A 16,591-nucleotide genomic window follows, 5' to 3' on the forward strand; every position below is an offset into this window, starting at 1 on the left:
TAAATAAGAGGGGAAAAATGCTGCATCAAGTAAAATGAGATTTTAACTTTAACTAACCCTTTAATGAAGAAATAAACCAGCTGAGAAGTCTTCTCCTCCATTTATTCTGATTTTCTCTTTTAAAAAAAAATCTTGTTTTCTCTCACTCAAAATACTTACCATTGAAAGAATAATCCATTTTATTAAATCCAAGGTGTTAATGTCAAAGAACTTGGTTTAGGACTTTGGTTCTATGCTATAACCACAACTAATACAGAAATGCTCATCTCTTTCTGTTAATGGAAGATGGGTTTTTCTTCAATGAAAGCTTGGCTTGCAGACCCATACAGAACAGAGATATGTATAGCTAAATCCATTAGTTGGCAAACAACCAGCAAAGCGGTGGTCCAGACCTTACAGCATATGTTAGAGCTCAATACTATTTGCCCTGATACTGCACACTTGCATGGAAGTAGCAGTTTCTGCAGTCACAGCTACAACAGGACCCGTAAGTACATTAGGATCTGCCAGAACAGGCCTATAAATAAAACCAGTTGAATTTAGTAGGATGACTTCTGGCTGGCAATGAAGAAAAGCTGGTCATCCACACTGCTGTTGAGAGAAACTAGCTGTCTGGCATTCTGGCATTCCCAAAACATCAGATTATATCTTGCTTATTGTACCCTACATAACAAGGGGAACAGAACAATCAGAGTAGGGATAATATAAAGACTAAGGAACCTGACACTGATACACTAACTGGGTGATGCAGGAGCAATAGTAGTACATGATAATGCTACTTTTCCAAGCTATAATACACATTTGTGTGAGGGGAGGGAGAAGCCAAAACCAGATTTTTTGCCTTTCTGAGAAAAAAATAAAATAGACTCTCTTAATTTCATTTTTTATCTTCATCATTCTTACTATGCCAAAAATCTCAACAGTTTGGCAATACACTCATTTCTGGGGGTTTTGAGAGATGAACAGACTATTCCACTCAAGCCATCTCCGAGATTCCATTTGCTTAGTCAGAGCTGGGTTAAGACAAGGAAACATAAGCAGAAATTAGGGGAAGGAGAAACCACTGTCTAAGGAAAACACTTCTCCCATGTGCTGAAGCCCATTATTCCACCAGATGGACCCGAGAGTCCCTTGACTACTTCACTGGCTTTTCTACTACTGAAGGAAAATAAGAAACCTTATGAAAAGACAGCAGCAGAGGAATTTGGAAGGTCTTGCCAAATAGGTCATGACTGCACTGTTCTACTCTAAGGCCATGTGCCAGCTAAGCACAAGGAGTAGTAAACAACTCACCTGCTAGTCACCCTGCTCCTGGTAAACTATTCTTTTGTTCTGCTAGGGTGTAACACACAAAAAATGGCTGGAAACTCCCATTCCTGAGCACTGAACATGCATTCAAGAGTCAACTGACCAAAAAGTTCAACTCCTTGGTAGTACACACAGACCTCAGAGGAGCTCTTGAGAAGTACATCACTAAGAGCAAGCAAGAGCTTCTCACTCTTACTCTCAGGTCCTGCTTTCAAAATGGCTTGGGGTAAGTATGACCACTCATTTCCTCACAGCTCTTGAAGAATACATAGAGACACCACTTTAAAATTAATGCTACATGATGCAGCATAGGAGTGCTGAGACTCAGTCCTCCTTTCTAATCAATGATCAGGACATTGCTTGAAAGAAAGGACTTGATGCTGCTCTTGTATGAATCGAGACAGAGCTACTGATTTCAGCTGGCCAATGCTGAAATACATCATCAGAAGAATTCAGGGGAAAAAAAAAACAACAGACTTGAAAGCATATAAACACACTATAGACTATATTGAACAGTATCTTGGGTATTAAAAAGCAGGACAAAGGCAGTGGACTGAGGGAGAAAGAATAGACTAGTTAGAACAACCACTTTCCATCCCTCCCAAGCAGCAGCTTTTGTTAATAGAACTCTTACCAGGTAGAATTATGTTACAATCTTTCACGTAATAGTTAAGAGCAGCCTGGACAGAAAGGTCCAGATGTTTTACGTATTCCCTTAAATTCCACTGATTTCAGTCGGAGACCTTTATCAAAAAAGGAATCTGGACCAATGACTTTGAATATTATTAATTCTCCAGTAGCAGTGGAAGGCTGAATGTTATGGAGCTGATTGTTGAAACCAAAAATGGTGGACTGGTTGCTCTCAGCCCACTGTTGTTAGGCTCTATTTTGCAAGATGTCAGGCAGCTTTCACATCTGGCTGTGAAACTTGCATTTGAAAACCCAACTACAGAGACAGGAAGGGAGAAACTTTCAGGAGCATTAATGCAGTGTGCTGCTCCTCTCCTCTGCTCATTAAGGGGTTTCACCACCTTTTGCACTGCAACAATTATCAGCCTGCAGAACCAAGAGACCATCCCACCAGCCTTTGCTAACACTGCTCTGCAGAAGAGCCACCCCTGCTGTGTATTTGGGAATTAGAGAGAAAGATAGTCAGCTCCTCATTTTCTCCCTTACCCTACTTGACCCTGTTGAAACTTCAGCTGAGAAAACTGGGACTCTCTGCAGGCAGTCACACACCCAGACACATGAGCTCCTGGAGACACAAAGGCTTCCAACTTGTATGACTGAAACTGTGCATACAGTTCTTTCCTCCTGAAAAGCAGGCATCTGCTGTGGGAAGGATCCTACACCATTACTAGTTATCTGCACTGCTTCCTATCATGGCTCGGGATTCTGTTGTCCTTCCTATTTATTCTTGAAATAAATAGCAAGCCTGCCCTCCAAAGATCAACCTCAGCAAAATCATCTCTGAAGACAACAAGGAAATCTGTTGCCTCTGGGAGCAGAATCAGGTTCAAATATTATTACAGTCTGGAGAATGGGTCTCCCACAAAGATTAATTCAGCACACAATGTAAGTTTCTGATACAAAGATATCAGTGACCCCAGAAGCATGGCCAGGAACTACAATAAACCAATTTAAAAAAAAAAAAAAAAAAAGCCCTACCTCTAAAAAAAATAACACTAACATCAAGCACAATGTACAGTGAAAGAACATCTATTTTGATACACTGAAAATGAGCAGATGCTCGTTTTAAAATAGCCTCATCTTACAATTAGTTTTCAAAATGACTGCCATCTCTGTTGGCAAGAGCACCAAGCTTTGCTATGGCTCAGCAGGAGAAAAGTGTATTCCAAATGAGTAGTCCAACCTATCTGGAGCAGAAATAATTTGTTACAGACTGACACTAGCCTGCACGAGCAGAGGGAATCCTGAAAAGACATTAGAATTGCAGACTTAGTACTCCCATTTAAAAGCAATGCCTCTGGTCTTCAGCTCAGTTTAACTTCTCTTGGTATTTGTGCACATCTCCCCAGATACACCACAGCTTCCATTACAGAACTGACCTGTTACAAAATCATCAAAAAAGAAAGAACCTACAGAAAAGAGTATCTTTTTCCCTCCATTCTTTTACAGACGTACTTTATTTGATTAATAGGAGAAATTGATCCATAATTATTTTTTTAATGACTACTTGTTCATACAAACTTAGCAGATTATTTTTCCTGTAAATTTTTCATGGCAGCATTTTCAGGATAGTCCTCTAAAGCCTGATATTTGCCAAGCAAAGATGATTATCGTGTGATCAAAGTACCAATTTGGGATTTGAAAGTAATTTTATCCCCGGTTCTGTGCAAGACTTTTGTCTGTCCTAGATAAGTCACTTAACAACTGCTTTGCTACCTTGGGGTCTGATTGCCCTACCTCATTAACTGTAGTGGCTCTTCCTTGAGAAGTCATGGAAAATATCTGCTAGGGATATGCAACAATAAATGCAGAACATGGATTTAATTTCCAAAGATGAGGAGATGACACTTTGCCATACAAAATGTTACTGTTAACATGCCAAGCAGTCAGGATGGCTTATGCTCAGTTCCTGAACCTCTCAAGTTTCTTCTCTCAAAATCTGACTTAAACCCCACATGTTCTATGGGATGCTATGAAGCTACCTTCCACTTCAGCTTTTACATGTTTGTTTTTTTCTCCATTTATTTTTACGGCACCATCAACCCCTTCAGCCTTAACTTAGGAAACCTCTTGAAAGAGTGCCAGCTAGCAACCTGTACTACAAGGTACCTCCTAAGACATGACCTTGTTCTGTATGGCTTTACAGATGTGGCTCCACTCCACAGAAAACTAATGCACAGCCAGCACAATGCAGTGATGGAAGAATCAACATGTGGCTTCAAAGAGCTGGAGCTCAGGAAGTCTCAAGCCTCCTTTTGTTTGTTTTGCAATGGTCTCCTATGAGCCATTATATATGGGGGGTTGCAGAAGAATCGATCTGATGAGGATCCAGCTGTGAATGTCAAGGCACACCAAGTAGCAGCATGATCCCTGCTGCCCACCTACCCACATAGAGGACACCCTCTTTCGTCTTCCCTGCCGCCTCTGCCACACCCTGCTTGGTCTTTTCTGCTGCTGCTACAACTCCCTCCTTTGCCTTGGATAGTCCTTTCATGAACACATCCATGGCTGAAGAATTTCTTCACACAGCTCTAGGAAAAAAAAAGAAAAAAAGACAGGACACTTTCAGTGAGGTTTGTTTGGTTGTTTTTTTTCAGCTTTTTATCCCTGAAAGGGAAGAAAATTCTATTCAAAACAAATGGGATCACAATTACTTTAATACTGTATTACTTCTACCCCTATGTTATGTAGCTTTCATCCTCATCTCTATTACCAATACACAAGCACCTCTCTGTATGTGAGGCTGCACTCAGTACTTCATTCAGATAGAATGAATAGTTAAATAAGTAGAAAGGAGTACGATTATGTGATCACCTTCACATTTTCTCACATGCTGCTGTACACAGCAAGTTAAACACCATTGCCAGAGCAGTTCCTCCAATCCAAGCAAAGCCTGAGGATCCTATTTCCACAGAATCCTACAGAGAGGTTGCCAATAGCACAGTTCTGGTTGGGAAATGGAGTCATTGATACAACAAGTCCCTTCCTTGCCTACAAGGGCATCATTTCCTCCAAAGAACAGTTCTGTTCGTGTGGTGATTGCAAGATTTAGCCCTGTGATTTGATGATACTCCACCTCTCGTCCAGAAGAAAATGCCAGCTTAAAGAAATACCAGCAACTTAAATTAAGAAAAAACCCCAACCAACCCACAAAAATCCCCAAACAAATAAAAGTACAATACACCCACACCCTCCTAAATGACAGATGTTCACTTGTTTTAAGAAACTGCCATTACTATGCAGAAGAACTGGAGCAAATAGAGAATGCTGCTTTTCCGGTAGTCCAGCATTTTGTGCACAGTCCACACTACTCTTCTAGAAATCGAGTTTTCCCAAATGGGATCTGGTCTGAGAAGAGGTTTTACTAAAAAGCAAGAGCAAGAATGCAGGATTTTAGAAGCACTGCACTGAAGCTACCAGGTGAGCTCTGTGACAGCTATACAACCCAGCGCTACACTGAAACTACTAAATTAGTGATTAAAACAAAGAAGTCGGTGCCCCTTCAACAAGTCCATTATCGATAGTCCTTTCTCCCCCTCCCCCTCCACAGAAAGGAGCGCTGCCTGTTATTTTATGTTCTCTGCTGGAGGCTGAGTAGGAGGAATGGATATCTAGGAAGGCATCTGGGCTGCCGCAGCTTTCTACTAACTCATGACGAGCGTGTGAAGAAAAGCAATGTTTGTGCTCCAGCCAAACTGCCCACGGTACCTGTCACCCTGCGGCTGGGGAGGTGTCTCACCCACATAGGGAAGAGGCGGGCAGGCCCTCCATCCCGCGGGACCCTCCGGCTCCTCCTCAGAGAGGATCCTCAGCCCCGTCCCCAGCCCTGGGCGGGGACACCCGGGGACCGCGGGCGGGCGCCGTGGATGTGCATCATCTAACACACAGGCACCCGCATAAGGAGGGAGGGAGCGTGCAGGGCGGCGTGACCACATATATGCACATGCATAGAGAAGGGCACCTACCGGGGAGGGCGGGTGAGGCGGCCGTCTGGGCACCCGCGGGCTCCAGCTCACACGCCGTCGGCACAAGGCGGCCACAACGCCCGGCTTCCCCTCCCTGCCTCCCTCGTGCCCACAAGAGAACGTTCAACAAGAAATACTTATATTTTATATATACATTTAATTATATATATAATATATACATACATATATATATACACATACACACACACATGCATCCCCTTGGGCTACACAGGCACAGAAAACCCAGCCCTTGGCAGCACCGACACGGAGCGGAGCCGTTCACCCCCGCCGCACCGCTCCCCTCCGAGCCCGGAGCTCCCCGAGGGGCCACCACCGCCTCTTCACCCCGCTACCGCAGCGGAGCAGTCCCCACTCCCCCGGCACTACCGGAGACAGCACCTGCCCCGCCCGGCCCCGCACTTACCGCCGAGCTCGTCCGCCACCGGCGACCGAGCCGTTCGGAGCGGGCGTGGGACGGCGGGAGGCGGAGGGCGAGGCGCAGAGGGCCCGAGGGGAGATGCCCCTTCTCAGCACATCCCCAAGGGGGTGAATGGACCGGGTCTGCTGATGCCTCCCCCCGCGGCAGCCCCGCAGGCGGCGAGTGTGAAGCAGAGGAATGGAAGAGGGGTGGAGAGAGGATGCGCCACGGGAGGGAGGGGCGGAGGGAGATAGGGAGGATCCCGCCACGCTCCCCACCTTCTCCCGGCCCACCCGCTGCCGGGCTTTGCGCAGCCCACCAGTCACGTCCCGCTCGGGAGCGCGGGAGGAGGTGTGGTAAATGGGGGACACTTGTTCCATCCACTCATACCAGGAGAGGAACAAGAGTAAAAGGGAGACCGGGCGACTTAGTCCTGCGACTGTGCACACCCACCACTCCCTCAAAGGGCTGGAGCACCGCATCTTAGAAGTGTTGAGGGAGGTGGTGGTGGCGGCAGCAGCACACCTGTGTTTCACTTCACTTTTCACTTTACCAGATTCTTAGAAAATCTCCCCAAGCATCTAATTGTTTTTCTTCTACTTCCAAATCTTCAGCCCTAAGTGACTGGAGTTCAGTGTGACTGTTCTCACAAAATTCATAGACTCATAGAACGGTTTGGGTTGGAAGGTACCTTAAAGATCATCTAGTTCTAACCCCCCTGCCATGGGCAGGGACACCTTCCCCTAGACCAGGTTGCTCAAAGCCTCATCCAACCTGTCCTTGAACACTGCCAGGGATAGGGCAGCCACAGCTTCTCTGGGCAACCTGTGCCACTGTCTCACCACAACCACAGTAAAGAATTTCCTAATAGGTAATCTAAATTCTACCATCTTTCAGTTCATGGTCCCAGCTCATTTTTAAGGATGGGAGACTCTCTTGCACCTGTAATTTTAGTCTTAACCCTATTGCACTCACAAAAGGAATTTCATCCCAAATCAGGAATACTATGAGAAACTCCACCTCACTCCTGCCAGATTTGCCCAACCCCTACACCTCAACTAGCATCCTCCACCACACACTCCATACCCACTGCTATTAAAGTCTTAATCTGATGCATAGAAGTCACTTTTTCTGCAGAAAGGGTGAGCCAGCAAACTTCTCTATTTTGGTAACAGAATTTCGGCATGAAAAGCCAAGACCAGCAGGAGACAAGGCATTAGAGCAGATGGACCTTCAGCTTAAGTACATCAGTTCCTGTGCTGTATAAAATCCCACAAGACCTACACAAACAGTTTTGGTTTTATTGCACTCCAGAAGGAGAAATAGAACACGGTATAGATGAGATACAATCATGTGAGCTGCAAGGAGCATCTTGCATCCATCATCCCATGCAGACAGATGTTGCATCCCTGGTTTTGTTTGCATTCTGAACAAGTAGTGCAGAGTCTTCCTCTTGTCAGATTTCTTCATAAGCCTTAATATTTCTATACTGTTCAGTAAACTTTCTTTTGCTTCATTCCACTACTAGTTTTAATCAACCAAGCATTCAGCAATATATTTTATTTCTTCTGCAAGTAGGTGCAGACTGAGAATACAAATCATGACCTTATAATTCTACCCTCAAGAAAAACCCAGGAATTAAATTACATAAGGTGCTTCACCTCATTCATCCCATGCAGCACATTCATTACCAATGCAAGAACGAGATATGGTATCTCTATTTCCTCCCAGTTTGGGAGAGAGGAAAATAGGTACACTTTCAGACAGTAAATCAAAGTGAATCATATTCTTTGACCTTGTTGTTAACTGACCCAGCAATTTATATAACTTAGTAGTTAAATTGTCTCATTGAAAGCCATTCCCTCAGTCATTCTCTACCACCTAGGCCTGTAAACTTGGATCCCAAATTAGAATTAAAGTGAATATTGCAGTCCTTATATAAGTATTATCTTTTAGATTTATTGTGGTTTAAGCCCAGCCAGTAACTCAGAACCACGCAGCTGCTCGCTTACTCCCCCCTGCCCCACCTTTTGTTTCTCTAGCATGTAAGTTACTATGAGCATGAAATGTTGCTTTTTATTATGCTGGCATAAATCCGGATAGGCTTATTTTATTTAATTATGTTAGCAATAACAGAGAATCTACTATGATAAATATCCTTGTCTATTTATGGCTCTATTTCTGAAAACTTTATGAAGAGGAGCTCAAATGTTTGCAACTCCTAGCTTTTGCAAGGATCCTTTTTTTTTTTTTGCCTTGTGTTTATCAAAGGCAGGCATTATGTTGTGCTGTTAAACAAAGTAACAGCTTGTTGGTTAATAAAATCATGCAGCTAGAAATACAGAGGTAAAAGCAAGAAGGATCAGTTGCCACAGCAGAAATAAAGCTTAAGATTTCAGCTGTAGTATTCAAAATAGGCAGCTGTTAAATTCTAAGTCAGAGGGTAAAAGGCACAGAAGGAAAAAGAAATAGAATATGATTGTTGACACAAGAAATGTTTCATTCTGAAAACAGATGTGACTTAAACAGAAAACAGCATTAAGTATGGTAGTGAATTAGCATTGCATCTCCAAGGTAATTTCTATTTAAACCACATTGCCTACAACAGCTGGGTGGGGTTTTTTATGTTGTCTCCTCAGTACTATTGATATCACAGTAAGTTCTCCCCTGAAGCCCTTTCTGTCAGAAGAAAGGATAGTAGCAAGCAGATTGCCCAGTGATCACATGTAAAACAAATCTTTATTTAATGACACTGTTTACTCTGCGTGAACATCTAGAGTGAAAATCCATTGAGCAGTAATAAAAACTTGTTCAATCCATCTTGCATTGCAAGCTGATTGGATTATTTGCTAGCGATCAAGTACATATACTTTATCACTACGAAAAGAACAATTACTGGTAACTGAACAATGTTGCAGAGTAAAACTGATGAGAATTTGCTGTCTTCAGGTTAAAAAGTTGAAATGTAAAACTCTTCATGTGGAAACACTGGAAAGGTGCTCCCCTTCAACACTACCTACTAAATGGAAAGCTTTCCCCTGTTTATTCAAGGAGTGATTCACGCAGGCTCTCTGTGTTAACACAGAACTGGTAGGTGATGTTACTCAGAAGATACCTTTGAAATCCTGAAGAGCTGCAGTGTGAAAGGAATCTATCTTAGGGCAGTCTATTTACAGGTAACATTGATTATTCCACTGCAGTGTCTTTCTGTTGAATGCAGATAATCTGAAAATGGCCTTAATTTGATAAATCCATTGACTTTGTAAAACAGTGTGATTTTTGTGCAAATATACTTCAGTCTTTGTATTTCCCATAGAACAGTTTACTATGTGCATTGCTTTAGAGGCAACTGGGAGTTCAGACCATTTTCATCAACTCTTCCATCACAGTGTTTCCATTTCTATTCCCACCCAGGTCTCTCTGTGGGCCATGGCTGTCCATCACTGACCATGCTGTAACTACCTGTGTGCATGAGCAATTTCTGAGAATGCAAAACCAAGTTCAGTTTCAAAAAAAGTTAAATATGATCTCTCATTTGCTTACAGGTAAACTGAGATTTAGCATATCATTATCTTAACACTTAGCATGTTTGTAAGTGTTATAATGTAACACCCCACAGCACCTCATGCGCATGGTGTCTCCAGTGATGCTTACTCAACTGAAAATGAGCCCCATGTGTTAAAGCCTTCTTACAATCAAATTGCAAGTTATCATTTCAGAGTTAGTTTTTCTGTGAATCATTCTCTTTATTTATTTAAAATTCATGTCCACTATTATGCACCAGTTGCCAGTTTCAAATCATTCCTATTGAAAAGATTTCTGCTTGTGAACTGTTTTGGTAGATATATCTGGATGCTTACCGTGGGCTGGGTCACTGGATCCACTGTCCTGCTATGCAACCACTGGCGAGAGACACAAATAGAGCTGAAACAGGTTTGTTTGAAATTCAGATTGACATTCTTGATGTCTTTGTGCACAGAATCCTTCATCTCAGATCAAAATGAGAGCACGGACAGAACACTTCATAGAGATAGACCTTTGTGACCAGACCTAGCTCTAGCCTTTATTCTTGAGGCTTCTCCTCTGCTTCTGATTTACCTGCTCCTCTCTGGCATGAGGTTCTTTCTCAGATATCTTATTTCTCTGCAGTTCCAGCCCTTGTATTTGACATAGATCAGATAACCCGTCTAGTCCTTCCTGCTCTCAGCTCAGATGCACACAGCACAGTATGTACCATGTTCTGTCTGCAAACTACAGGCCAATTCATGATCAGCTTCAGGCCAGAACATGTCCAGTGGAGGTGGACTATGGAAGAAGGGGGGCTTCTTCCCTAAGTCTGAACATTTGAATGAATTAAGCTGGAACTGAAAACATACTGCAAAAAAAACCCACACGTATATCTCAAAGGAGGTTCCTAAACCTCAAATTCCTCCTTCCAAACATGAACAGTATAAACTTTCTCAAAAGAAAAGTTCCCCAGAATATTTTAGCATACCTAAAACGTAAGATTTCTCCTCAAAAGCTACTCAGGCATAGCTCTGCTATTTTGGGTGATTTAGTATACGTATATAAGCACACGTACATGTATGTGTATACGTGAGAGAATATTTACAAGGTATAAGTATTAAAAATGTCTTAATTGAGACAGGCATATGTGCCAAAATATGATGTTGGAGTTATGTACACACATACACATGTGTATGTCTACATACAGATTTAAAGACATTACAGATTTAAAGAAGTTTGATGTATGTCACTGACATGGTAAATATCAGCCCAACTACAGCAATGCTGATATAACTCTAACATTCTAAAGAAGGTTCTCTCACAGCTTTATACCACCTTTGTTAGAAGCAAAACCTGCCAGACCATCACCTCCTTTATTTGCAGCCAAAGCTGAAGTTACAGACACATCACATCTTTTATAGGCAATGATAATGTTTCTTGAATTAATTTATCTGGGCTAGAAATCCAGTGCTGAAGGGCAAAGCAATTCTCTGTGTTGCACTTGGGACCTTAAGCAAAGCTGTGCTCTAAAAAGCAAAAGCTTAAGTGACAAAGGAGGCCATATGGCAGCACGTTTCTACTCGGAGACACCCAGTACATCTGATGAGGCTGACCTAAGGGTGCCTGGCAAAATCAGTGCTGATTTTTCTTTAAAATGTTTCCTGTTACACGGTACCAGTGGGCTGTCTAGAACTAAAAGACAGAAACATCTTCCTCACGTGTGATACAACATGTTAGCAGTATCTCATATAACTGAAAATGCTAGCACTGGAAAAGTGGGAATCATCATACAGGGTCAGGTCTGACACCTGTCTTGTCCCAAATCATGTTGGAGTGAGAGGCCAGCACCAGCTGTCTCCAAGGTCAATGGTAAGACTGCATGCTCTAACATAGCCTGCTGCACTTACAGGTATCTGAGCCATAATGTGCAGGCACAGCACATTAATTACCTGGATGGAGGCATTTCTCAAGAAATGCACCAGGAAGGCAGCAGCTTTAATTAGATACTAAAGTTAGTCACCAGCAAACTGTTCAAACAAGTGCAAAACTCAGACAGGAGCATACTTCTTTCTATCAAACTGTCTTCTTTCTGGAATTTCTAAGGGAAAGTAGATACCACACAAAAGAAAAGTGACAGTTTTCATACAGACGACACTTTTGCCATCAGAGTTATTAATAATCCAGAGGTGATAAGCTTATTAGCAATCCAAACACATGACTGCATCTTCACACAAATTTTTGTCATGTTGCTTGTGAACAAGTTTGCTTTCTTGCTAGATGTCTGGTATCCAATATATTTAGTAAACAGACGTTCTATGTATCTGAAGTTCACCAACATATGCTACACAAATAAGAGATTCCCTTTTTGAACATTTGGCATGTGGAAAAAATACGTATAAGCACTGGTATACAGAAAAAGTAGATAAAGACTACATAGCTTGCTGGTATTATGTTTTGCCATATTAACCCACAAGAAAAAACTAAAGTCTTCTCTGGAAAAGGCAACATATCATTCTCTTATAATTTCTCTGATTTCAACATGCAAGCTTCCCAGCTTATACACTCTTTGCTGATGCCACTTCAATCATCTGAAAGTCATGACATGGTCATCAGTTGCTAGCACTGTTTTTGTAACACCAACTACAGGTCCAGTTCAGCTCCGATTCATGTTGGCATTAAATCAGCCATTCACTCAGGGGAACCAAGAATTACAAAGGAAATATCTATATAAGAAAATTATCTGTTCTGGTTTCTTTAGCTCCATTATTTATTACACATAATCCCTTACTGGAATCTTATCCTAGTGCAATCTCCAACCCACAGGCCTGTATATTTTTGTTTATGTTTTATTGCCACAAATCATTTAGGCACTTGTCTTGATTTAAAATTCTTAATTTTAAGGCAACACCTGGGATATTAAGATTTAACTACATGCAACACTAAGCAGGGCACAGAGTAACTGCAGGGAGCCATTTCAGATTTCTTCATGAGGGGATGTATACTCAGGCTTGGGCAATGTAGGCAATCGATACTAAAAAAGAGAAATTATTTTTCCTCATATTCATGCACAGAATAAATGTACCTGTACATTTAATTTAATCTAAATTGCCATTCCAGTTACAGCCTCAAGCACAGATCTTGGTAAAAAAGCCCAACAAAACTACCTTAGAAACATTCAATTTCTGCTAGGCTTTCCAATTTGTTTCAATTCACAAGCAGTTTGAAGCATTAACATTTGCAGAGATGCCCAGGAGGCAGGAGAAAAAGACTGAAAGATCACTTAAGTAAGGGACAAGTTAGGTAGGGGACAAAGGGAGGAAAAAGTAGCAAACATGACAGTAGTCACAGTCAAACAGGCCACAGTCAAACTCAAGTCAAATTTGCATAGGCATCTCAATGGTTGCCCAAAAAGGAAATGTAAGTGGTCAGTGGGCTAAGCAGAGTTCTGAAAGTGTCTTTTCATGGATGAAGACTGATGGGGAAGAGGGCATGAAACATTTTTAATCACCAATGGTCAAATGCCACAGGCACCTGGCAGAAGGAAAGCAAGAACTGGCATGCTGGCAGCAGATGGAAGGTGATCAGTTACCAAAGGATAGGAGCCTTGAGTTGTGCTGTCCAGGAAAAAGATGGAACAGTGGCGACACAAAAAAGAGAGGAGACATGGTGGAAGCCATGTGCTAGGGAAATTATTTCTCCAACAGTTTATTGAAGGGATACTGGAAAAAGATTGTATTTGTCAAAGTCAGAATACAAGCTGTTGTTTCCCAAAACCTATAAGCTGTCAGATGATCAGATCATTTTCAATGCCCCAAGCCAGCAAGACTAGAGTTACAGTAATCGCATCCTACCTCTACTAGGATAAATGTTTGTAAGTTCCAGATGTAGGAGGGCTTGCTTCCCAGGCTGTTAGTTCCATCAGTAACTGTAGGGCAACTAACTGTCAGACAGAGATATTCAGATCGTAATGCTTGGCTGAGTGAAATCAATCACAAAAAGCAGCTGAACAAGTGGCCAGATTTTCATCATTGTTGCCTGCAACAGTCCAAAATTAGTTGCCCACCCCCACCCCCCCAACAGGGCTACTGATTTGGTTTATCTAAATAGGGTTTTTTTCATTTAAACAGTTTAGGCTTTGCACTATCTTGAAGGCACATTTGATACCCAATGTTGTGGCTCAGACCCTGCAGTAGTCCTTCTCTTGCTTTATGCTCTGTGTAAGAAATCCAAATGATCTTGCCTGAAACAGCTGAATCTCCTTTTAAAAAAGAAGTAGTCAGTTCCCTTTATCTCCATTAAGAACATCCTAAAAGACTGGCTTTCATATCGGGCATCTGCTTTTTCCCATAGGCCAAAATACAGATTTCCTTTTGTGTTTTGAAATACAGATGCAGAACTTGCGTGGAGTCAGTGTCTGAGGAGTTTATCTGCCCCTTATGGTCCTAATCTACAGGAGATATTAAAAATCTTTTCAGTGTTAAATTTGTTTTCCCTATCAATATGTTTTTGCATTCATTTCCTATTAGCACTCACAACTGCTGATGAATGTTCCATTGTGCTTGATGTTTTACAGCCATGATCAGACAATATTCTTTGCTCAAAAGGGTTTATTATCTTGGTTTCATGAAAAGATTCAAAGAGGGTAATAAAGCACAGATTAAGGATGTGAGAAGGAGTAGGGAGAATGAAATTGGTGAACCATGCACAGTACACCGATAAGCACAGATCACTGCCTTTCTAGGTACCAACTGCCCTGTGAAATGAGAGTTTAGCATCCCTGTAGCTTGTTTAAGCAGTGAACTTCAATATGGAGAGGCTTGTTTCTCTTCATCTTTTACTGCAATCTTCTCAGCTATTTGCAGCCAAGGTCCTCTTGTGTTCAACCCTTGGCTTACACATCACAACGTTCTGCCTTTGTTGCTTCAATTCCAAGCTTCTCTGAAAGATACTGATCTTATTTGTTGTACAATTAAAAGATTCCTGGTTGTGTCATTGCTCAAAAATGTCTGTGTCAAGATGCATTGAATTTGATTCATCTTTTGGTATATACACACAAACACATTTGATATCTTCTTCTTTTCCATGTTGTCATGCACAGTGCTGTTCTGTTTAGGAGCAGCAGAAGCTAACTGCTATTGTCCATAATCAGAGCCCTCTCACAGGTAACAGTTTATGTTTTGGCTACAATCTACTTTAAGCTTTTGTATATAAACTGCTAATAAAGTGCTAATGTGTTTTAAAATGTTTCAATCAATTGTTAATTATTATTATTTACTGCTAATATCTAACCAAGCAGTAGATTATTTTTGCCTGTGGCATATGGTCATCAGCATTATCTTTTGGTGGCATCCTCATAACCATGTTACCAGGTACTTAATGAATTCCCTCCGAATATTAAACTCTTTCAGAACTACTTGAAATAGGCATAAACTGGAATGGTAAAGTATTTCCTCTAGCTATTCATAAGCCAAATGCAGCTTTCATTATTCTATGAATAGCTTGAATGCTCTGTTGAAGGCATTCCCCGCATCAGCAAGCTTGTGTTTCAATTTGAAATGTGTCTGATGGCATACTTTTAAACTGAACATCAGCTTCCTAAGTGAACTTTAATGTTCTTCACTCAAAATCAGCATGCTGAACACCTTCAAGAAATGGTATTGTATTTCCATTGAGTGGTTTTAAAAGATTGTGTTTCAGTCACTGCTGCTTTTGTCTATTGTGAATAATACAGCATTCACTCAGTGGGGTTCATCTGTGCAGTGAAGTACTAACATCAGCAATGAGAAAATAAGACCTTGACACTTCCTTAAGGCATCTATCTGACAAGAGGATTTCCAGTGCCTTTTAACATTTTCCACAAGTCATCTGTATTGCTCTCATACAGCATCTTCTCAATCCAATGTTATAATTTTGCAGTTTTGACACATCTAGTGTGTAGTTATGGAAAACCACCCTCTTGTTCTTGACTTCAGTGATTTCCCTTTACCTGTCTGACTTGAGCTATCATTTAGTCCAGCTCAGTGGAAGACTGATTCCTCGCAGGGACTATAACTTAAAGCCAAAGCTTTGAGGTGGATCTAAAGCTCCCTAAAGAAGATCAAAATGTCCAAAAACCCAGGTATGATCTGAGTAAAATCTAGGCAAATAAACACAATTTACTACTGAAGCCCAATTAGATTAGCCCAACAAATTAATGCAACAGAAAATAATAGCTTATACTTGACTTTTTGTGTAATTGCCCTGTCTTGGCAGCAAGTTTTGCTTCCAGATTTGCTTTGAGATTAACTCATTGACCTTCTCAGCTGCAGCAAGCAAAAACTGCACATTCCCTCTTTGGTCCTTTGAAAGCTGTTCATCCCCACCTGAGGCCAGCCAGCTGCTCGCTGCTCTTCAGTGCAATTCCACCTGCTGTGTGAGCTGCAGGCTCCTGGCTGCAGGTAGTGCTGTATGGCCCTGCCACAGGACCTTTTCTCTCTAGACACTCAGCAGCTCCACAGAAGAGGTTGCAATCTCTTTCTGCCTTCTAGAAGGTCTTCCAGAAGGTCTTCCCGAAGGTCTTCCCGTTATGTGTGATGGACCCCTTCTTTCCTGAAGATGGCAGAACACCAGCCTGTCAATGCATGTGCCTGTGCAGACATGTTGGTGAGGAAAACCCATATGATCTTCACCAGACTCTCAGCTAGAAAAAAATAAGCCTATCTTA

The 16,591-nt window shown here is 41.8% G+C and overlaps 1 protein-coding gene across 1 annotated transcript in view; it reads right to left on the minus strand.

The window, feature by feature from the left end:
• The window catches only part of SNCA (synuclein alpha), a 68,816-nt gene extending 62,145 nt beyond the window's left edge, over nucleotides 1-6,671 (minus strand). The window contains exons 1-2 of the mRNA XM_061476950.1: nucleotides 6,388-6,671; nucleotides 4,384-4,529 (exon numbers count right to left, since the gene is read on the minus strand). Coding sequence (XP_061332934.1) covers nucleotides 4,384-4,504 — 121 coding nt within the window. The 5' untranslated portion in view covers nucleotides 4,505-4,529; nucleotides 6,388-6,671. The remainder of the gene's footprint in view (nucleotides 1-4,383; nucleotides 4,530-6,387) is intronic.
• Nucleotides 6,672-16,591: the final 9,920 nt, after the last annotated feature.

The sequence above is a fragment of the Pezoporus flaviventris genome, unplaced genomic scaffold (genome assembly GCF_033815535.1).
Source record: "Pezoporus flaviventris isolate CSIRO_AGI_PZ_B2104156 unplaced genomic scaffold, CSIRO_AGI_Pfla_v1 ptg000002l, whole genome shotgun sequence".
Taxonomy (NCBI): domain Eukaryota; kingdom Metazoa; phylum Chordata; class Aves; order Psittaciformes; family Psittacidae; genus Pezoporus; species Pezoporus flaviventris.